This window comes from Gossypium hirsutum, chromosome D13 (assembly GCF_007990345.1).
Source record: "Gossypium hirsutum isolate 1008001.06 chromosome D13, Gossypium_hirsutum_v2.1, whole genome shotgun sequence".
NCBI lineage: Eukaryota > Viridiplantae > Streptophyta > Magnoliopsida > Malvales > Malvaceae > Gossypium > Gossypium hirsutum.
The window spans coordinates 3,528,066-3,552,370 of record NC_053449.1 but is presented as its reverse complement, the minus strand read 5'-3'; the positions used below and the strand labels follow the sequence as shown (position 1 = coordinate 3,552,370).

General features: G+C 33.8%; 1 protein-coding gene across 2 annotated transcripts; it reads right to left on the bottom strand.

Moving 5' to 3' along the window:
• Window positions 1-735: 735 nt before the first annotated feature.
• On the bottom strand, window positions 736-15,328 carry LOC107919968 (cyclase-associated protein 1). 2 transcript variants are annotated; one of them, XM_041109993.1, is made up of 11 exons: window positions 14,887-15,302; window positions 14,127-14,295; window positions 13,734-13,798; window positions 13,331-13,637; window positions 13,106-13,253; window positions 12,896-13,005; window positions 12,720-12,775; window positions 12,572-12,628; window positions 12,237-12,377; window positions 6,018-6,058; window positions 877-1,146 (listed from the first exon to the last, which is right to left on the bottom strand). In XM_041109993.1, exons 1-10 carry the CDS (start codon window positions 15,160-15,162, stop codon window positions 6,023-6,025), a joined length of 1,365 nt encoding a protein of 454 aa, XP_040965927.1. In that variant the 5' UTR covers window positions 15,163-15,302; the 3' UTR covers window positions 877-1,146; window positions 6,018-6,022. The 2 variants fall into 2 exon arrangements, with proteins under 2 accessions (XP_016704910.1, XP_040965927.1); XM_016849421.2 differs by lacking the exon at window positions 6,018-6,058 and having other exon boundaries at window positions 736-1,146; window positions 14,887-15,328.
• Window positions 15,329-24,305: the final 8,977 nt, after the last annotated feature.

Sequence of the window (24,305 nt, the reverse complement as noted above, 5' to 3'; positions counted from 1 at the left end):
TGTGCTAAATTTAATTATGAATCGCATCACCCGTCTAGGTTCAAAAATTTATCTAAAAAGTAGAAGGATTTTTCTCAAAAAATAGACTTTAACAAAATAAAATAAAATTCATTTTTGGGGTTTGAACTCAATTAATCTTTTTCGACTGAGCCTAGTTCAATCTAAATTTATCTAATCTTCTTCACTATTGTTTTGCTATATTTTACTATTATATCACTTTTATTTTGTTATTATTGTTTAGGTATTTGTATAATTCCTGTTTTACATCTATTTTAGTGTTAATTAAAGATAAATACTTTTTTAATATATTTTCAACTTACTGGACAGTATTTATTTTGATATATTTAATGTATTATATTTTTAAATTTATTTTTATATAAAAGATAATATAAAAATTTGCATTGACGTGATCAAGTCTAGGCTGTGCATATAGGTACCACGAAAATGACAGCTTCATAGAACTAAAACTGTATAGCTGGAATGAAGATATTTCTCGTTTATTATCAGATGCATAGAGGCTTGTAAAAAAATATCATAGAGATAATCAAAACCTATTCTCCACCCAAATAACCCATTTCCCTATTTAAAAAATAAAAAATTTATTTAAATTTATTATTACCCGTTTCACGGTAACCAATAAAAGACGACAATTCCTCACCAGGCGACACCTCAATGTGAAAATCTCAGGCCAAATTCAATCGTTCAAAAAGAGAATTCATTAAAGAAAAACCCAAATAACATAAACACACATTAATTTACTTAATAAAAATCCAAAGGAAAGTAGAACATTAGAAACTTAACAGTAATATTTGCAAAAATTCCCAACTCATCATCGCCAAAAAACAAAACACACCAACCAAAAAACAGGTTATGGAAGAGATTCAAACTGTAGTTGTGAAATAATACAGATGATGACCAAATGATATGTGTGTTAAAATAAATAAACAGCCGTACGGAAGAAGTAAAATTCACCCATAGGTATGTATCCAAGAAAATGAAAGAATATAATTCTTTTTCCCCCCAAAGGAAAGCTGAGTTTTCAATTCAAATAGATCTCACTTATGCTCCTGAGTGCGACACTGGGGTAGTTTCAAATTGACCATCCTTAAATACATGGATATACTGTTGCGGCAATGAATGCTCCCCCTACAACACAAAACAATGTAAGCCGTCTATTGTAAACAAAAATAAACCAACTGTATCATCCTCCATGTCATTCTGAAACATGATTAACTAGGGTTTACCTCTATGTTGCTCGGACTGACACAAGATATGAGGATTGAGGATACAAGCTCTAAGGATCCTCTTAACTACATGAAAGATCTTAGAAAAATCGAAGTATATCCATATTCAACACTCATACCCCCACACCAAGTCCGAGTAACATAGGTATGATAGGTTTAACTTACCTCTAACACATAAAATAATGGAATAGAACAACCCATAAATTACAAATAGATTAATTCACAACATTTTAGAAAGATATCACATTGTATTCGTATTTGTGTTTCTAGATTTCTTCCTGTGGTAGCTAGCACGAAGAGGTAAGGTAATGACATTAATACTGTTGCGGAAGCGACAATAATATTAATAACAATATTATCAGAAATATTTAGATAATTATTATGCTAACAATTATACTAAGAAAATTCCCAGTTAAATTGGAGGGGTCACAAATGGTCCCACTTAAAACCCAACAACTAGACAGAACTCACTTAGTTATTTATAGCAATAATAACTAAATAAATATAACCAACATAAAGCTATTAAATATAAGCAAACAAATAAGAAATAAAACACCAGAATTTAACGAGGTTCGGCCAATTTAGCTTACGTCCTCGGACACTACCAAATTAATATTTCCGCTAGAAATATTACAAAAGAGAAGATCAACACCAAGTTACAATTAGCTACTTGGATTTTCAAAATTAAAATTTTGGGATGATGAAACCTAAGGGGGAGGGGTTCTATATATAACAAACCAAACCCCCTCCCTTTCTATCTTTTCCTAATGTGAGATATTGCCAATATTCAACAAATCTCCACATTGGCGATATTCCACATCTTCTCATAACACAAACTTCAATAGTGTCTTTAAATTTGCGCCAACAACGCCATATCAAATGTGTCGGACATTGATCAAGTCTAAACAATGTTCAAACTTGGCCCTTGTAACCACCTTAGTCAGCATATCTGCAGGATTCTCCGTAGTGTGAATCTTTTGGAGAAGTATCTTCTCTTCTTCGAGAATTTCCCACACAAAGTGATAGCGAACGTCTATGTGCTTCGTTCGTGCATGAAAGACTTGATTCTTTGCTAAATGAATAGCACTCTGACTGTCAGAATATACCTTAAGTTGTTTCTGACCAACTTCCAAGTTTTTAAGCAATCCATGAAGCCAAATTGCTTCCTTCACAGCCTCTGTAATTGCCATATACTCTGCCTCTGTTGTAGACAAAGCCACCGTGGACTGTAAGGTAGATTTCTAACTAACTAGCGCTTTTGCTAAAGTAAACAAATAGCCAGTTGTAGACCGTCGCTTATCCAAATCACCTGCATAATTAGAATCACAATATCCAACTATGCGTTGACCAAGTGATTCATCCCGCTCGAATGTTAATCCGACATCTATGGTATTTTGGAGATACCGCAGAATCCATTTCACAGCTTGCCAATGACCCCTGCCCGGATCATGCATGTACCTGCTAATAACACTAACAGCCTGTGAAATATCTGGTCTCGTACGTACCATTGCATACATCAAGCTTCCAACTGCATTTGCATATGGGACTTTTGCCATGTACTCTCGTTCTTCCTTAGTCGTTGGAGATAACTGGTTACTCAGTTTAAAATGAGGAGCAAGTGGGGTACTTACAGGTTTTGTACCTTCAGACATATCGAAACGTTGTAGTACCTTCTCCAAATACTGTTTTTGTGACAGCCAAAGTTTGCCCCTCTTTCTATCCCGAATTATTTCCATGCCGATAATCTTCTTGGCTTCCCCTAAATCCTTCATCTCAAACTCTTTACTCAACTGAGCCTTCAGCCTATCAATCTCCATTTGGCTCTTTGCTGCAATCAGCATATCATCAACATACAAGAGTAAGTAGATGTAAGAACTATCTTGAAGCTTGCGCAAATACACACAATGATCGTATTTGCTTCTTTTGTACTTCTGGTCCTTCATGAACCTGTCAAATCGTTTGTACCATTGTCTCGGAGATTGTTTCAATCCGTACAACGATTTGCTAAGTTTACAAACCCAATTTTCTTTACCAGCAACCCTGTATCCATCTAACTGAGTCATAGATTTCCTCCTTCAAATCACCGTGTAGAAACGCGGTCTTCACATCAAGTTGAGCTAGCTCCACCAACCTTGACTTGTAACGAACATCTTCTTTGTCAGGAAATCCTTCTTTATTTGCAAATACCCATTTGCAACCAATCGCCTTCTTCCCTTTTGGTAGTTGTGCCAGCTTCCACGTCTTGTTTTTCTCTAGAGATTGCATTTCCTCTTCCATTGCACCTAACCATCTATTATTCTCTAAACTTTGAATGGCTTCGGTATAAGTGGATGGAATATTATCAACAACTGGAAGTGCATAAGCTACCATGTTAGTGAAACGAGCAAGTTTCTGAATTTTGTCTCTGCCTTCTGACTGCAATTGGCTCTGATTGCTATTGAGGTTCTTGGGTAGAAACCTCTTCCTCATCTAACTCTGCATCTGCCAATGAAGAATCACTAGTGGTACCTTCTGCTGGAATTACCACACTCTGCTCAAACTCCACCTGCTGCGAAGTACTACTCACTCTTTTTGAATTTACCTTATTCAGCATGGCAGATTCATCAAAGGTAACATCCCTATTGATTATCGTCTTCTTTGCCTTTAGACACCACAAAACGATATCTCTTAACACCAGCATTGAAGCCCATGAATAGAGCATTCTTTGCTCTTGGATCTAACTTTGATTCTTTCACATAATAATATACAATAGAACCAAAAATACGCAAGGCGTCATAATCAGTAACAGGTTTTTCATACCATTCCTCCAAAGGAGTCTTGGCATTTATAGCAGATGATGGCAAATGATTGATGAGATGTTAAGCGTACGTCACAGCCTCAGCCCAACACTTTCTATCTAATCCAGCATTAGATAACATACATCGAACTTTCTCCACAAGCGTTCGATTCATACACTCTGCCACCCCATTCTGTTGCGGTGTTCCACCTACGGTGAAGTGCCTTACTATGCCACAATCTTGACATATCTTCAGGAATGTGGATCACTTTTATATTCTCCACCGTTGTTTGATCGGAGAACCTTAATCTTCCTTCCTGTCTGATTTTCAACTTTAGTTTTCCACTTAAGGAAAACTTCAAGTACATCATCTTCGTTCTTTATAGGAAACACCCAAACTCTTCTGGAAAAATCATCAATAAAGGTGACAAAATAACGTCTTCCTCCAAGTGATGGAGTCTTGGACGGTCCCCATACATCAGAATGCACATAATCTAGAATACCTTTGGTATTGTGAATCCTAGTGCCAAATTTCACCCTTCGTTGTTTTCCCAGAACACAATGCTCACAAAATTCAAGTTTGCAAGTCTTTGTACCTTTCAATAATCCTTGCTTGGCTAGAGTTTGCAAGGATTTTCCACCAGCATGGCCCAAATACATATGCCACAGCTGTGTTGCCTCAGCGTCCTTCTTGTTTCTCGAAATTGCTGCTGCTGTTGTCCCGACCACTGTACTACCTTGGTAGTAATACATATTGTTCTTTCTTATGCCTTTCAACATCACCAATGCTCCTGAAGTTGTTTTAAGAACTCCATATCGTATTGTCACAACTAAGCCTTTAGATTCTAAAGACCCCAAAGAGATGAGATTCTTCTTCAACTTTGGGACATATCGTACATCCCGCAAAATTCTAGTAGATCCATCATGATTCCTCAGTTTAATTGAACTTATCCCGGCTGTTTTACATTTGTTATCATTACCCATGTAAACAACCCCTCCATTTAGTTTTTGAAATTCAAAGAACCATTCCCAAATGGGACACATATGATAGGAACCAGAATCCATTATCCACTCATCTGCATGTGATGTTGAAGATGACATACTAAGAGAAAAGTCTGACTCTGCTTCACTATTGCATTCTGCAACATTTGCATCTTGCGGAGTTTTCCCTTTTTTCTTCAATTTTGGACAATCTTTCTTCCAATGTCCTTTTTCTTTGCAAAAAGAACATTCATCTTTGGCAACAGCTCGACCTTTAGACTTTCTTCTCTTCCCCTTAGACTGACTTTGCTGACGACCTCTTGTTACCAATGCTGCTTCACCTGAACCTTTCAACTTATCCTTTCGGCGTAGTTCATAGCTATACAATGCAGCAGTTACTTCATTGAAAGTTACTTCCGACTTTCCATGAAGTAGAATAGTTTCAAGGTACTCAAACTCCTCAGGAAGCGATCCCAACAACATTAACGCCAAGTCTTCGTCTTCAAAAGTCACATCCAAATCAGCCACCAGCTGATTAAAATTGATAATATGCTCGTTCATCGTGGTACCAAGAACATAACTGAAACGAAACAGTCTTTTCTTCATATGCAACTTATTTTGACTGTTCTTCTTCAGGAATTTCTCCTCCAATGCTTTCCACAATTTACTTGCAAAAGTCTCTTTACTGAATGTATACTTCTGCTCTCTGGAAAGACATGATTGAATTGTACCACATGCCAATCGGTTGATGGTCTTCCATTCTTTATCATCAACCCCTTCTGGTTTTTCTTCCTCAATAGCAATATCTAGACGTTGTTGAAAGAGTGCATCTAGAAGCTCACTTTGCCACATGCCGAAATGACCTGTTCCATCAAAAATTTCCACTGCAAATCTCGTATTTGCAGTTCCAACCCTCGACAAAATGTACGAGGTGGAAGTTGTTGATGTGGATGGTTTTTCTTCTGTCATTTTTGCCATAGCTTCTATTTAATAGCCACCAAATGCGGAATACTCACAAGCTTTAGGAAATGTTTCTGATGTGTAAGATCAGACTAAGCTGCAAACACAGAGCATACTACAAAACATTGGCTCGGATACCAATTGTTGCGGAAGCGACGATAATATTAATAACAATATTATCAGAAATATTTAGATAATTATTATGCCAACGATTATACTAAGAAAATTTCCAGTTAAATTGGAGGGGTCACAAATGGTCCCACTTAAAACCCAACTAGACAGAACTCACTTAGTTATTTATAGCAATAATAACTAAATAAATATAACCAACATAAAGCTATTAAATATAAGCAAACAAATAAGAAATAAAACACTAGAATTTAACGAGGTTCGGCCAATTTAGCTTATGTCCTCGGAAACTACCAAATTAATATTTCCGCTAGAAATATTACAAAAGAGAATATCAACACCAAGTTACAATTAGCTACTTGGATTTTCAAAATGAGATTTTGGGATGATGAAACCTAAGGGGAGAGGGGTTCTATATATAACAAACCAAACCCCCTCCCTTTCTATCTTTTCCTAATGTGGGATATTGCCAATATTCAACACGACCTTAAAAGCTTCTTGATTAGCTAAATTCTTCTTCCTCCTTTTTGGAATTCATTTATTTTACTTGCAGAATAGTTACATTGTTTTTCATTTAGCTGCCTTGCCCATATATTATAGAAAGTAATATATGTGTCAAAACTGCAATATTCACGTGGCAGTAAAAGTTTTTTCTAGACATAAGTTAAATGACTTATTAATAGCATAATTATGAAATAGGAATGGAAACCGGTAATTACAATTTAATTATAAAGTTGAAGTCTTGATAACAATAGGTTAGTTGGCATTGTACATCAAAAAGAATGTTCTGCTTTTCTTGTTTGGTTTTATTTCGAGATTTGGTCCTTTTCTTTTTCGGTTTGGATGGTTGCTTGCCTTAAATAGCAATATTGTTCTGATCACACGCCCTAGAAAATGTAAGAAGTAAAAAGAATATGCTTTGTACTGTGGTTCTTGTATCCAATGTATCTACAGTTAAAATTTTTTACCTGACCTTTGTCTCCGATAATTGGGGATGTATTTGTTGAATATTGGCAATATCTCACATTAGGAAAAGATAAAAAGGGAGGGGGTTTGGTTTGTTATATATAGAACCCCTCCCCATTAGGTTTTATCATTCCAAAATCTCATTTTAAAAATCCAAGTAGCTAATTGTAACTTGGTGTTGATCTTCTCTTTTTTAATATTTCTAGCGGAATTATTAATTTGGTAGTGTCCGAGGACGTAAGCTAAATTGGCCGAACCTCGTTAAATTCTGGTGTTTTATTTCTTATTTGTTTGCTTATATTTAATAACTTTATGTTGGCTATATTTATTTAGTTATTATTGCTATAAATAACTAAGTGAGTTATGTCTAGTTGTTGAGTTTTAAGTGGGACCATTTGTGACCCCTCCAATTTAACTGGGAATTTTCTTAGTATAATTGTTGGCATAATAATTATCTAAATATTTCTGATAATATTGTTATTAATATTATCGTCGCTTCCGCAACAATTGGTATCCGAGCCAAGGTTTTGTAGTATGCTATGTGTTTGTAGCTTAGTCTAATCTTACACATCAGAAACATTTCCTAAAGCTTGTGGGTATTCCGCATTTGGTGACTATTAAATAGAAGCTATGGCAAAAATGACAGAAGAAAAACCATCCACATCAACAACTTCCACCTCGTACATTTTGTCGAGGGTTGAAACTGTAAATACGAGATTTGCAGTGGAAATTTTTGATGGAACAGGTTATTTCGGCACGTGGCAAAGTGAGCTTCTAGATGCCCTCTTTCAACAAAGTCTAGATATTGCCATTGAGGAAGAAAAACCAGAAGGGGTTGATGATAAAGAATGGAAGACCACCAACCGATTGGCATGTGATACAATTCAATCATGTCTTTCCAGAGAGCAGAAGTATACATTCAGTAAAGAAACTTCTGCAAGTAAATTGTGGAAAGCATTGGAGGAGAAATTCCTGAAGAACAGTCAAAATAAGTTACATATGAAGAAAAGACTGTTTCGTTTCAGTTATGTTCCTGGTACCACGATGAACGAGCATATTACCAATTTTAATCAGCTGGTAGCTGATTTGTTGAATTTGGATGTGACTTTTGAAAACGAAGACTTGGCGTTAATGTTGTTGGGATCGCTTCCTGAGGAGTTTGAGTACCTTGAAACTACTCTACTTCATGAAAAGTCGGAAGTAACTTTCAATGAAGTAACTGCTGCATTGTATAGCTATGAATTACGCCGAAAGAATAAGTTGAAAGGTTCAGGTGAAGCAGCATTGGTAACAAGAAGTCGTCAGCAAAGTCAGTCTAAAGGGAAGAGAAAAAAGTCCAAAGGTCGAGCTGTTGCCAAAGATGAATGTTCCTTTTGCAAAGAAAAAGGACATTGGAAGAAAGATTATCCAAAATTGAAGAAAAAAGGGAAGACTCCGCAAGATGCAAATGTTGCAGAATGCAATAGTGAAACAGAGTCAGACTTTTCTCTTAGTATGTCATCTTCAACATCACATGCAGATGAGTGAATCATGGATTCTGGTTCCTATCATATGTGTCCCATTTGGGAATGGTTCTTTGAATTTCAAAAACTAGATGGAGGGGTTGTTTACATGGGTAATGATAACACATGTAAAACAGCCGGGATAGGTTCAATTAAACTGAGGAATCATGATGGATCTACTAGAATTTTGCGGGATGTACGATATGCCCCAAAGTTGAAGAAGAATCTCATCTCTTTGGGTCTTTAGAATCTAAAGGCCTAGTTGTGACAATACGAGATGGAGTTCTTAAAGCAACTTCAGGAGCATTGGTGATGTTGAAAGGCATAAGAAAGAACAATATGTATTACTACCAAGGTAGTACAGTGGTCGGGACAACAGCAGTAGCAATTTCGAGTACCAAGAAGGACGCTGAGGCAACACAGCTGTGGCATATGCGTTTGGGCCATGCTGGTGAAAAATCCTTGCAAACTCTAGCCAAGTAAGGATTATTGAAAGGTACAAAGACTTGCAAACTTGAATTTTGCGAGCATTGTGTTCTGGGAAAATAACGAATGGTGAAATTTAGCACTAGGATTTACAATACCAAAGGTATTCTAGATTATGTGCATTCTGATGTATGGGGACCGTTCAAGACTCCATCACTTGGAGGAAGACGTTATTTTGTCACCTTTATTGATGATTTTTCCAGAAGAGTTTGGGTGTTTCCTATGAAGAACAAAGATGAGGTGCTTGAAGTTTTCCTTAAGTGGAAAACTAAAGTTGAAAATCAGATAGGAAGGAAGATTAAGGTTCTCCGATCAAACAACGGTGGAGAATATAAAAGCGATCCATTCCTGAAGATATGCCAAGATTGTGGCATAGTAAGGCACTTCACCGCAGGTGGAACACCGCACGTGGAACACCGCAACAGAATGGGGTGGCAGAGCGTATGAATCGAATGCTTGTGGAGAAAGTTCGATGTATGTTATCTAATGCTGGATTAGATAGAAAGTTTTGGGCTGAGGCTGTAACGTACGCTCAACATCTCATCAATCATTTGTCATCATCTGCTATAAATGGCAAGACTCTTTTGGAGGAATGGTATGGAAAACCTGCTACTGATTATGACACCTTGCGTATTTTTTGTTCTATTGCATATTATCATGTGAAAGAATCAAAGTTAGATCCAAGAGCAAAAAAGGCTCTATTCATGGGCTTCAATGCTGGTGTTAAGGGATATCATTTGTGGTGTCTAGAGGCAAAGATGACGATAATCAGTAGGGATGTTACCTTTGATGAATCTGCCATGTTGAATAAGGTAAATCCAGAATGAGTGAGTAGTATTTCGCAGCAGGTGGAGTGTACTCCGCAGCAGGTGAAGTTTGAGCAGAGTGTGGTAATTCCATCAGAATGTACCACTAGTGATTCTTAATTGGCAGATGCAGAGTCAAATGAGGAAGAGATTTCTACCCAAGAACCTCAACAGCAATCAGAGCCAATTGCAGTCAGAAGGCAGAGACGAGAAATTCAGAAACCTGCTCGTTTCACTGAAATGGTAGCTTATGCACTTCCAGTTGTTGATAATATTCCATCCACTTACACCGAAGCCATTCAAAGTTTAGAGAATAATAGATGGTTAGGTGCAATGGAAGAGGAAATGCAATCTCTAGAGAAAAACAAGACGTGGAAGCTGGCACAACTACCAAAAAGAAAGAAGGCGATTGGTTGCAAATGGGTATTTGCAAAGAAAGAAGGATTAGGGAATTGACTATAATGAGATATTTTCTCCTGTTGTTAAACATTCCTCCATTAGAATTTTGTTGGCCTTGGTAGCGCAGTTGAATTTGGAGCTAGCTCAACTTGATGTGAAGACCGCGTTTCTACACGGTGATTTGAAGGAGGAAATCTATATGACTCAGCCAGATGGATACAGGGTTACTGGTAAAAAAAATTGGGTTTGTAAACTTAGCAAATCGTTGTACGGATTGAAACAATCTCCGAGACAATGGTACAAACGATTTGACAGGTTCATGAAGGACCAGAAGTACAAAAGAAGCAAATACGATCATTGTGTGTATTTGCGCAAGCTTCAAAATAGTTCTTACATCTACTTACTCTTGTATGTTGATGATATGCTGATTGCAGCAAAGAGCCAAATGGAGATTGATAGACTGAAGGCTCAGTTGAGTAAAGAGTTTGAGATGAAGGATTTAGGGGAAGCCAAGAAGATTTTCGGCATGGAAATAACTCGGGATAGAAAGAGGGGCAAACTTTGGCTGTCACAAAAACAGTATTTGGAAAAGGTACTACAACGTTTCGGTATGTCTGAAGGTACAAAACCTGTAAGTACCCCACTTGCTCTTCATTTTAAACTGAGTAACCAGTTATCTCCAACGACTAAGGAAGAACGAGAGTACATGGCAAAAGTCCCATATGCAAATGCAGTTGGAAGCTTGATGTATGCAATGGTATGTACGAGACCAGATATTTCACAGGCTGTTAGTGTTATTAGCAGGTACATGCATGATCCGGGCAGGGGTCATTGGCAAGCTGTGAAATGGATTCTGCGGTATCTCCAAAATACCATAGATGTCGGATTGGCATTCGAGCGGGATGAATCACTTGGTCAACGCATAGTTGGATATTGTGATTCTAATTATGCAGGTGATTTGGATAAGCGACGGTCTACAACTGGCTATTTGTTTACTTTAGCAAAAGCACTAGTTAGTTGAAAATCTACCTTACAGTCCACGGTGGCTTTGTCTACAACAGAGGCAGAGTATATGGCAATTACAGAGGCTGTGAAGGAAGCAATTTGGCTTCACGGATTGCTTAAAGACTTGGAAGTTGGTCAGAAACAACTTAAGGTATATTCTGACAGTCAAAGTGCTATTTATTTAGCAAAGAATCAAGTCTTTCATGCACGAACGAAGCACATAGACGTTCGCTATCACTTTGTGCGGGAAATTCTCGAAGAAGAAAAGATACTTCTCCAAAAGATTCACACTACGGAAAATCCTGCAGATATGCTGACTAAGGTGGTTACAAGGGCCAAGTTTGAACATTGTTTAGACTTGATCAATGTCCGACACATTTGATATGGCGTCGTTGGCGCAAATTTGAAGACACTATTGAAGTTTGTGTTATGAGAAGATGTTCGAAGATGTGGAATATCGCCAATGTGGAGATTTGTTGAATATTGGCAATATCCCACATTCGAAAAAAATAGAAAGGGAGAAGGTTTTGTTTATTATATATAGAACCCCTCCCCCTTAGGTTTCATCATCCCAAAATCTCATTTTGAAAATCCAAGTAGCTAATTGTAACTTGGTGTTGATCTTCTCTTTTGTAATATTTAACGAAAATATTAATTTGGTAGTGTCCGAGGACGTAAGCTAAATTGGCCGAACCTCATTAAATTCTAGTGTTTTATTTCTTATTTGTTTGCTTATATTTAATAGCTTTATGTTGGTTATATTTATTTAGTTATTATTGCTATAAATAACTAAGTGAGTTCTGTCTAGTTGTTGGATTTTAAGTGAGACCATTTGCGACCCCTCTAATTTAACTGGGAATTTTCTTAGTATAATTGTTGGCATAATAATTATCTAAATATTTCTGATAATATTGTTATTAATATTATCGTCGCTTCCGCAACAGAAAGATTTAGACACGCGGGGAAAAAGTTGTCAACTTACCCAGTCACCATCAGGTCCAGTAGGCACTAACACATTTATCTCACTTGACTTTGCTGTTGTTATAGATGTCCCTAAAGAGTCTTTGCTTAAGTACAACTGACAGCCAGATGTGTTGTCCACTGAAATTGTTGGAGCAGAACCCTACGAAAGCCACAAAGTAGATGATCATAAGTAATACAACTATCAATCACTGATAAGTAGTAACAATATCTGTCAAAGAGCATGGAAAGAAAGACCATCATGTGCTATGAAACATAATACCATGGCCAGTATTTGCTTTGAAGGTAACTATGCCAGAAAGAGAAAGTCGGGAAGAAGAAGAAGAAGAAAGATACCTGACATTGCACCTCAACACCGTTGCAGTTTACTACCTCACAAGCAGCCACAACATCCTGCCATTTAAGTCAAAGGCATAAATGAGTATAGATGTGAATGTGCTTAACAAAAATATAAATGTTAAAAGTTGGTCTTCGCCCTACTAACCTTAAATACCACTCCCATCTTAGTGCATTTGTCAATGGTTATATTGTTGACTTTCCCTGCTCAATATCACAGAAACATTAAGTTGCTCATAACTTTTCAGTAGTTATTTCTTTCAGATAACAAAAAAATTCATGGTGTCAAAATAAACAATTATGCATATGATATAATGAATTTACCCTGAATCTGCAAAACAGAATCTTTGCATCCATAAATATACACAGACTGTTTGGCATCACAGTCATCAATAACTAAGTTCTTTCTTCCAATTTGGTTCTCAACAGCCCACCTGCCAGTATCACAAGGAAGAGACACTTCAAAAAAAATTCAGCTACCACTGCCAACCACCTAAATAAAGTTAAACAGGCAAAAGAATCATGCACACTTACTTGCGACCCATTTGCAGCTCTAGTTTGGGTGGTCCAGCTTTTGAGAAAGAAGGGGAGCTTGAATGTGTTTCCTTTCCACTGGCACTAACAACACCTGTTCTATCTGTACGGTTCTTCGTCTTCATATCAGCAGTAACCTTCTTCAGGCCTAGACATAAAGAGAATGAGATCATAGTTGCTCAATATTGACAGAAAAGCAGAAGAGAGAGAGGGAAAGAGGATTACCTACAGAAACATTCCCACTACTAATTTCTTGGAAAACAGCTGACATCCCTTGTTTTGGATTTGATGAAGAAGGCTGAGAAGGTTCTGAGCTGAAAAGAGAAGCAGGTGGAGGGGGAGGAGGTGCAGGGGCCCCTGGTGGAGGAGCTTTCGACAGAGCACTAGATGCCTTTTTACCAGAAGCACTCCATACCGGGCCAAGAGGATAATGGCTTTTGACATAATCCCTCAGACCTGGTAAATACAGTTCCTTCAAAGCTTTGGCCCATTCAACATGGATCTGATCTTTGTTTCTGTACTCTACAAGAACCTGATATTTACATTACATTAAGATATGGAAATGCTAAGACAATTACCATATGGAAGTTTCAGTTTGAGTTGTGGCTTCCTACAAATAAAAAGGTACCTTGTTGTTATAAAATTCAGCCATTTGCCAACTTTCTTCCACATGTGCGATAGGCATGCTCATACCTTGAGTAAGAAAAGCATTACCAAGAATCAAAACAAGTGGCAGTAGATCACATGCTATTGCCATATAAAATTGAAAAGGGCTAAATGCTTGAGCATGACAAGCACAGGTTGGGGTCACACACTTTTTCCCAAAGCGTTATTAGTTGAAAGTATGAGCCTAATTCCAGACAAAGGCAGGAATGTAAATCAACACTTTAAACAAATAGTGTAAATCAGACTCCTAATATTTTTCAACATAAGTTAGGAGTTATGCTACACCCCACGCGCGAGCCACTTCATTGTGAAGGTACAGCTATGTGCAAATAGGCTACAACATACATTCACATACCACAATCTTTGCCTGTGTAAGCAATCCATGCTAAAGCTGAAAGACTGTCCCCAGCACTCTTCAAGTGGTTGAAGAAATCAGATCGCCTCCCTTCCGTCATAGCATTAACCTTCAAGATCACTTCATTCAGTGGTTTGAGAAATTCGACCAAGCCTGCCATATCAGGTTTCTGTACCAACAGAGTGGAAAGACATTAAAAATTTTCATGAAAACAATAGAACCACGGAATAGGATACTTGCAGAGTATAAGGACAAAAAGCAGATAGCGGCCAGAAAATCAATATTACTGCCCTAGAATCAGTATTTAGAAAACCGTAACATTACACGCAAGCCACAAAATGTTAATTTTGCTCTACGATAAAACCTTCAGACAGCTTCCTATAAACTCTACTGCTTAAATGCTCCTCGCGCTAATATTATTTGTTTAAAAAATTGGCTAGTAATATCAATTCTCGATCGTTTTCATACTTTCTTAAGGTCGTGAAACAATCATAGTCGAATTTCAAACAGGAATGGGACACTCTCTGATTGCACCTACAGTTCTCACTGTACCTAAAACCAAACCCTTTTCTGCAAAATCAACGCCAAAACCAGATTCAAGATACGAATGCATTATACATAAATGTAATTTAACTAAATTTCACATAATCCATCACAAAATAAAATAATTATAAAAGCGCAATTAATAAAAAGCTCATCCAAACAAAATAGACACTTCAAATTTTAATTAAATAAAATGGGAAAAAAAATAAACAGCGACCTGAGTCTGCTTGATCTCGATAAGAAGTTTCTTTTGAACAGAGAATGCCTCGAGAACTAGCTTAGTCACATCCAGCACTTGACCTCCAATCTTCTCGGCAGCAGCCGAAACCCTAGCCGCATATTGAGCCATCAGATCGTCAAACGCCAAAATCGAAGGATCCGAAGACACCTCATCAACACCGTCCGGTAATCCCCTCGCCGAGATTCCACCGGCCGATAGAGACTCCAGCCGAGCCACCGCGGCTTCCAGCCTCTCTATCAGCTTCGCCTCCATTCTCAAACTAATCGCTATAAGAAAATGCTGGAATAGATTTCAGATTTTCTCAAAGATTTCTCAAGTTTGTCTGTAGAGCAGATCTAGAGCTTTGAAGTGATTTTATAACTACTTTTTCTTTTCTTTTTATTTATCTTTAATCGCCGAAAGGCAAGGGCGTGTGTGGGCGAATATTTTTGGGTTTGTCTAATTTTGAATTTTATCACTTTATTTTATGAAATTTAAAATTTAACCCCTTTATATTAATTTGTTAAAATTTTGTCCAATTAGAAAAGTTAAACTTTTATTTTAAATCACTAATCTAAAATTCAATATTTCAACCATTTATATGCTTAAAATTTGGCAATTTGATTAATTTATATACAAAAAAATAATATTAATTAATGATTCAAGTCCATGTGCTTACTAATAATTGGACTAATTGATTTGTTTTCACAAAGTGTCGAGACTAAAATTTAATAAATTAAAATAAAAGGACTAAGTTTAAATTTTGTTAAAGAATAAGGACGGGATTTCATAATTAGACTTTTGGGGTTTTACAGTTTTGGTAAATGGATTTTAATTTGTAAGAGATGGAATGTTAAGAGGACAGGTGTCGGATAAAGTGGATAAAACTAGAAACGTGTGGAGTTAATAGCAATAGCAGCATAGAATTTAGCTGTTTCCTAAGGAGACGGTGCGTTTTAGGTTTCGGCAAGAATATTGATTTGGTATTGATTGACTTGGTTTTGACTTATTATGTTTTTTTTTTTTGCAAATTAAATTAAATTAAATTAAAAGTTGGGTGCAACGTAAAAATAATATACAAATTTTAATTTAATTATTTTTTAAAAATGATAATGATTGATAATAAGGTAATAAAAGTGTAGCTAAAATGAACAAGAAAGAAAGTAGAGAAGTAAATATTTTTTATTTGAGTTGTTCTTTTTATTATATTTTAAAAATAATATAAAGTTATAAAAATAAACTTTGGTGTGATTACTTAGTTAAATAATTTTTATGTATGTTTCCAATTTATAATTGTGACTTCTATTATTTTTAGTGGTATTTTTAATTTTTTTATTGAGATGATATTTTGATAACTCGTGATATCAAATAAAGGGTTTATAATTAATATAGATTAATTAAATATAAGATATTTATTAAATAATTTTTTTATGAATATGTTATAAATATAATATCTATATAACATATATTTACTCATACATGTTAGCATAATTCATTTTATTACACATTATAAATTTCAAACTTAAGGCGATACGTTAATTTTGATTTACGTATAAATTTTTTATTACTATTTAAATGTATATAAAATTTTATTTTTATAAATAAATTTAATTTTTTATTTAATTATACATATTTGTTCATTCTTTGTGCTGAGGGCCTTAGCTTTCTTTTTCGGCAAGCGGAACTGCGGGGCAAGCTTCGTGGTATTGTCGTTTCTAGAGGGGGTCCCTCGGTTTCTCCCTTGTTATTTGCCAACGACAACTTTTTCTTCTTTAGGGCCACTACGGAGGAGTGTCATTCTGTTCGGTAGATTCTTAATATTTATGAGCAGGCGTCAGGGCAGACGATCAACTATCAAAAGTCAGGAGTTATGTTTAGCTCCAATACGAAGTTGCCGAATAAGCAACATGCATGTTCTGTTATGGGAGTGGATGTGTCTATTACTCAAGGATTTTATTTAGGCTTGCCATCGTTGGTGGGGCGGAACAAGAAGCAGATATTTCAGTTTATCAGAGAACGTCTCAGCAAACGTCTATCTAGTTGGAAGAACAAGCTCTTATCTCGATCGGGGAAAGAAGTGCTTCTTGATTCTGTTGAAGGTAGTAATCCTTAATTTGTTTGGAATAGTATTTGTGCTGCTACGCAGTTGTCGCTTGGGGTTCGTTGGAGATAGGGGATAGGCCGAGAGATACGGGTTTTTAAGGACCCTTGGATTCCAGACGGGTCTAATTTCTTTATTGCTTCTGAGCCTATCGATGGTTTTACGGATACGAGGGTTCATGATTTTTTGACTGCCGAGGGAGACCGATGGGATGTCGACTTAGTTAAAGGGATGTTGGCGCCGTATGATGCTGATCGTGTGTTGGCTATTCCTCTCGCCCTTAATAAGCCGGACGATTGTTTGGTATGGCGTTTGACTCGTATAGGGTTGTATGATTTGAAGTTGGGTTACAACACGACTGTCAATTCGCTTTCCTTTATCATGCAATTTGCGGTAGAATGTCCTTGGAATGTGCTTTGGAATTTACAAGTGCCTCTAAAGGTCAAGGATTTCTGAGGGCGGTGTTTGCGACATTTCCTTCCTTGTAAAGACCGACTGGTCGAGGGAGGGTGCAACATTGACCTTTTATGTAGTCGGTGTAATAGTCATGAGAATGCCGAGCATGTTTTATTACAGTGCCCGATTGCTTTGGGTGTTTGGCATTACTTTGGGCTCTCGGCTAATTTTGACACTGTTGAGGTTTTTTTTCTAGCGATTCTAAATTTGTCTAGTATTTCAATTTTGCAGAGTGTTTTCAGCTGCTTCGAGTTTGTGGCTGCATCAAAACCTCCTCCTTTGAAAAGGGGTGACGACCTTGTTTCACACTGTTATAGTAGTGGTCGATCAGTATGTGCAGGACTGGTCGATGGCTTGTTTTGTTTACTGAAAAGTGCAGCAACTGGCAGATTCGATGCAGCGGTCAAATGTGCATTGGATTCGGCCGGGTCGGAATGAGTTGAAATGCAACATGGATGCTGCATTCGATAGTGCTCAAAACAAGTCCTCATTGCAGTCGTTATTCGAAATCATGATGGTTCGTTTGTGCACGAATTATTCGGGACCCTTCCTGATGAAGTAGAGTGCGGATGGCGGAACTTCTTGCTATCCGCGATGCTCCTTTGTGACTTAAGGAATTAAGATTGGATAATATAGTGATGAAACCAGACTCTAATGATGTGATAATGGCTCTTACTAAATCTTATTTGAACATTTTGACTTTGGTATGATTCTTGATGATTATAATTTATTAAGTGCTTCTTCTCAAGGTTTGTCCTTCCAATGGACTAAATAGTCTGCTAACAAAGTGGCTCATGAGCTTGCTCAGGTAGCTTTGTCTTTTGTTGATTGTCATTTATGGGATGCTCTTCCCACGTCACTTTGTTAGAGTTGAATAGTAATGGTTCTGATTTTAGTATGTTGGAGATAGGACTGGGTGTCGACTGGGTGCACGAGGTAAGCTTGTCGACTTAAGATTTTAAGAGTCTCTGGACTATTGGAGATGATTATTATTGCTTTCTTAGTAATTAATATGAGTTTATTTTAAATATATATATAACTATAAATTTATTTTAACGGGGTTTGACTATAAATTTAACTTAATGGGCTAGAATTGAATTATAATTTTTTAGAGCATTAAAATAAAATTTTACCATGGCCTTGATTTTATTTTTATAATTTTTAAAAACGTTAAATTAATTAAAATTTTTTTATTTTTTATTCTCACATCACTCTATAAGTAATAATGTTTTTTTATAATAAATTTATGAGTGATAATATTAATAATTTATAAAAACTAAAATAAAATCAATATTTATATATAATTATACAAAATCAACCATCATATATTATATACTAAATTAAAATTAATGTCTAAATCTAAAATTTAAACCATAGTAATCATTCAAGAGGAACATTTTGAATGTTGTTACTTTTCCCTACCCACCAAACAAGGGCCAAGGCAAATGCATCTTCAATTTGCTTTACCAAATGAGTATAGGCTTGAAATATCTTTTAGAAAGTTGTATTGGTCTGCCATGACCACGAGCCCCCCATGATACCGACCACCTAACCGTACTCAGAGGCGTGCAGACAGCACATCAAGCAGAATACTCTACACAACTATCAATTGATTGAATGAAGCTTTAATGATTGATTGAATATTTATTCCTTATTTTAAAATTTTCAAAATTATGTTTTTTATTGATATTTAGTGATTTATAAATGAATTAATTCGTAAATTTTAAGGTTTTATTTAGAGGAAATAAAATCAAAAAACGAAAAATTAAATGGGTAAAAAATTAGAAGGTTAAAAAAATATAATTTTTCTTTTTATTGATGTATTTGGTAGAAGATATGAAAAAATGAAAAGAAAAAAAATAAAGTTTTTCAAAAAAGCATAATTTCAAACTAACATGCACATATTTGAAAAGATTAATTTTAATACATTAGGATAGAAAATTTATGTCCTTTGTATTTTTTTTTTAACCAAGTACGTTCAAAATTGATTTTCTTTCTACTTTTCCACTCAAGCAAAAGATTTTTCATCCTTTTTTCATTATACCTGACATAATTGCTAAGAATATATATATATTACAAATTTGATGTTGATAAATTCACGAATCTAGAAATTCATTTTGGACACTTGAACCTTCTCAAACTAGTTTTTTTAAGAATTAAAAAGATTTGTGCAAAAACAACATATGCCAAGAAAAACAAAAGACCTTGAACATATGCTAAGAATAATTTGAGTTCGAGATTTTAAATCCAAGTTAAACTATTTAAGTTAAGCTATTTTGTTCAATTTATTTTCAAAACATTAAATAACTTGAAGTATTAATTTGAAATTTAAATTCACTTATTTAATCAAGTCAAATTTTACTCATCCGTAGCTACCACCATTTCCTTACTCTTTTCCATTTGGAGTCTAAGCTTATATTCCGTCTAATTTTATAACCCATGTTTCTATGGCTGAATTAGTAAAATATGTTGGGAAAAAAAGTTAATTGGTCAAATAAGTTATTTTTAAAAAAATTTTAAAACATAGATCATTTTTGAAGAAAGAGTGTGAAAGTGTCCGCGAAGTCGTATTTTTTTGACTTTTTCAATATAATTAGTTTTATTAGTTAGATGATTAAATGTTAGCGGTTTTATCCTTGAGTCCCAAGTTTAATTCCTCTTTCACTCACATTTGTAATTTTTATTTCATGTTGTTTTAACATTTTTTTATTTTTAATTAATATATTTAACATATTAACTCCCTTGGTTAAATAGTTAAGTAATAATGATTTCATCCTTGAGTTTCAAGTTCAATTCCTCTTCTAAACATATTTGTAATTTTTATTTCATGTTGTTTCAAATTTTTTTATTTTTAATTAATAAATATATCATTTTATGTTTAATTAATAACTCTTTTATTTATAAATTTTATGTTTAATTATCTTTTTAATTAATAACTATTTTATTTATAAAATCAAACAATTATGACAAATATAATTGTTTTTAGTAAATATAATCATTATATGTGTAATATTTAGTCTTCATTAATCCATATCATGAGTATAGTAAATTTTAGTATTATACATTTTTATATGTGTATTTAAAATATTTCACATATAAACATAATAATATTTAAAATAATTAATTGAAATATTTCACATATAAAAATATTTGATTACATATTTATCATTTAATTTTATAAAAAAAAGAGTTATAATTTTTATATAGAATCAAGGTTAAATTGAATAAAAATATAAAAATTGAGAACTAAAATTATTATGCTAATTAAAAAAATATATTATTTTTTCTGCTAAGCAAATGTCACTTAATAATTTTGAAAATATTAATAACCATTTTTTAATTTTTAATTAAGTGATGAAAATAAAAATAGTGAATTTTAATAAATATATAAATCATTTAAAACTTATATAAAAAATAAAATAAAATAAAATAACCCCAATAACTATACAGAATGTAAGTTTCATGGGTGGCTCGATCCACACTACAGAGTCGGGATGGTGGTTTTGTTAAAATTGGTCCCTGAAATTTAACAGTTGGTGCGTCCCCCACACGCGCCATCTACGGAAGTCCTCCGTTTTCTTCGCACATCCTTTTCCGGATAAGCATATCCTCACCTGATATAATATAAAATAAATAGGGTAAATTACACCAATGTCACTGAACTATTTTTAAGTTTATGTTTTGGTTACTTAACTTCAAAAGATTACAAAATAGTCACCCAACTATGCAAAAGTTTTCATTTAAGTCACTGAGTTGTTAAAATCGTTGATGTATGACCTTCTATGTTCGCACCGCCTACACCAATCAAAAGCTCTCATTCTTCTTCTCTTCTGTAGTTTAATTTTCTTCATGAAACAACTTCAAATATCACGAATCTGCAAACCAAAACCTAAACAACTTTCTTCTTCAATCTCTGAAACTGATCGTTAGACTGACTTCGATCTAAGACATGTTCTTCTAACCGTCGATGGGTAATAATTATCCCTACTAATCTTCAAATCGTTGCTTGGAGCTCGCTAATCGAACTTTAAAAAAAAAGCTTAACGGCCTAGTGAGTAGTGACTTGAAGAAAAACTTTTGGAAAGTTTAGTAACTTAAACAAGAACTTTTGAATGTTCAATGGTCTTTTTGTAACTTATTGAAATTGAGTGACCAAAATATAAACTTATTAATAGTTTAATGACCTTGGATATAGTTTACCCAATAAATTATTAGGGGAAGGATTCACTTACATAATGTAAGAATATGTTTATTTCATTGAAAATAGTTTTCAAAAAAGGATTTTTAGAAAATTTAATGATTTTCTGAAAAAGCTGATATTTTTTTTGTGTTTAGATGATTCTGTGTAATATATTTATCACTGTGTAATAATTTTTCCTACAATTATTTTTAAAAAATTGTTTTTAGTGAAACAAATAACCATAAATTAAATTTGTTACATAATATTATAGAAACATTTCCTTGTGGTAATCGAAATTTATTTTATAATAATTAATATCTTATACAAATTTAATAATAAATAAATTTTAATTAAAATTTAATTTAAAGTTACATAAATTACATATATGAGAATAAATAGTGAAACATTGAAGTTGAAACGAATAAATTTGGCTAAGGATAATCTAAACAAGTTGTTGTATTTATATTATTAAAATAATCATATTTTATAATAGAAAATATTTATTATGAAATATCTATAAATTGTAGTATATATTTATTTTTTAAATAGTAATATAAATATTTTCAATAAAATATTAAAAATATTATTTAAAAATGCTAAAATATATTATTAACATAAAATTGCAATATTAAATAATTTATTAAAAAATTTATATTAATTATATTATCATATAAAAATAATTAAATCTGTATGTATAATTATACTAAAATTTATAATATTTGATATCAATATTTTAATATTTTAAAAATTAAAAATAAAAAATATTATTATAATAATATTATGCTTGATTCAAGTAAATTTTTATATAAAAATCAAATTACTTGTAAATGACTTTTTTTTAGAAAATAACTTATGCTCTTTAAAATGATATATAAGTCAATATCTAGTAAAATTAGCTTCTTCTTTTTTTTTTGTTGATTCGTAAGTCATTTTCTATTAACCAAATTGATTTTCATGAAACAAACACACACAAAAATGCAAGAAATAATTTTTGTAAATCATTTTCTATGTAGCAAAACACCTTAAAACCATTTGGTGTTACGCAATTTTATAACTTTTCTACTATTTATATTTTAACAATTTAATCATCATATTTTATGTTTCATTAATATACAACATGCAATACAATAGTATAGATATTATAGATAATATTTGTTTTAGGTGAAAACATAAAATATATTTTACTCTATACATAATGTTCTAATTTTTAGTTTATAACAGTTTTTTTTATATTTTTCCAACTAAATCTTTTATACTTAATTTATAATTTAATAAAATTAATATAAATTATTTATCTATTTTTCACCTAACTCAATTTTTTATCTCATAATAATAATTACATCTTCCGTAATGAAAACAATTATTAATTTGTCTCATACAGATGATCCCTGGGTATGTTCTATTTTCATAAATCATATGATGCCATTAAAAGGTTAGTATTTACTCTTTTTATCGAACTATGATGCTACTATTCTAACTAGAGCCATGCTATGTATAAATTATTGTTAAGCTCGAGAATCATCAAGAGAGGGATGAATTGGTGATTTTAAAATTTTTAAAAAATAAGGCAAACAATGAAAACTCAAGAATTTATGGTAGTTAAGCTCCAATTGTTTATCTTCACTACCTTAACTTACCACGATTTCCTAAATTCATTAGATTAGAACCTTTTAAGGACAAGGTTTAACCTCTACAAAACACTATCTTTTCACTGGGCAAGATAGAGTCATTTCCCTTAAGGTTTCTACTCAAAAACCTTAAGCAAACCCTTACAAATATGATAAATAATAACAATGATTGAAGACGTCTCGCAAGGAAGATATTACAATGATAAAGCTCGCTCAATGGAAATACAACAATTGAAAAGAATAAAAGAGATGGTTACCCAAGTGTGTGTAACCTTAAGCAACCCCTTACAAATATGTTAAATAATAACAATGATTAAAGACACCTCTCAAGGAAGATATTACAATGATAAAGCTCACTCAATAACAATACAATACTTGAAAATAATAAAAGAGATGGTTACCCGAGTGTGTATAAAGAACAAAGAGAATATCGATGAATATATTAGATTTTTGTATAATTGACCTGACAAACTTGTTTCTTATCTTTAATATGGAGCTATTGACTTGTATTTATGCCTTCTAACAACCTTGGGGACGTTAGGAGTAAATTAGAGTTGTTATAACATTAAATTTAAGCATTAATTGTAGATTGCAAATTGCTTATTTTGGTACAAGTGGATTTGTGTCGATATAGAAGTCTTCAAAAATGTGACTGTTGGAGTTCGATGTATTGGTAGAAGACCACTTGTATTAGTAGAAGTCTGAGGGTTTCAAGGGCTCAAACTTGTACCAATACTTGTATTAGTAGAAGGCGCAGGGGAACCCAAAAATGCTTATTGGCTTACTTGTATTGGTAAAAGATTCTTTTAAGTACCGGTAAAGTTTGATGGGTGGTTTGGGGTGTTCTCTAACTTACTTCTATCAATAAAACTCCTCCTAAGTATCGATACAATTGCATGTGTACCAGGAGAAGAACCTTCAAGTATCGATAGAAGTTCGAAAGAATGCTTGGGATGCTTTCTAACTTACTTTTATCAATACAAGTATCCACTTGTATTGGTCGAAGTGTCTCAATAAGGTAAAATTGGTCATGAACCAATATCTTTCAAAG

What these genes read in the sequence shown, in the direction of transcription:
- LOC107919968 (XM_016849421.2), bottom strand. Translation starts at nt 15,162, where the DNA reads ATGGAGGCGAAGCTGATAGAGAGGCTGGAAGCCGCGGTGGCTCGGCTG. An exon ending in TTACACAGGCAAAGATTGTG is followed by an intron (nt 13,799 to 14,126) that starts GTATGTGAATGT and finishes TTCTTACTCAAG; the next exon opens with GTATGAGCATGCCTATCGCA. An exon ending in GTGTTGAGGTGCAATGTCAG is followed by an intron (nt 12,378 to 12,571) that starts GTATCTTTCTTC and finishes TGGCTTTCGTAG; the next exon opens with GGTTCTGCTCCAACAATTTC.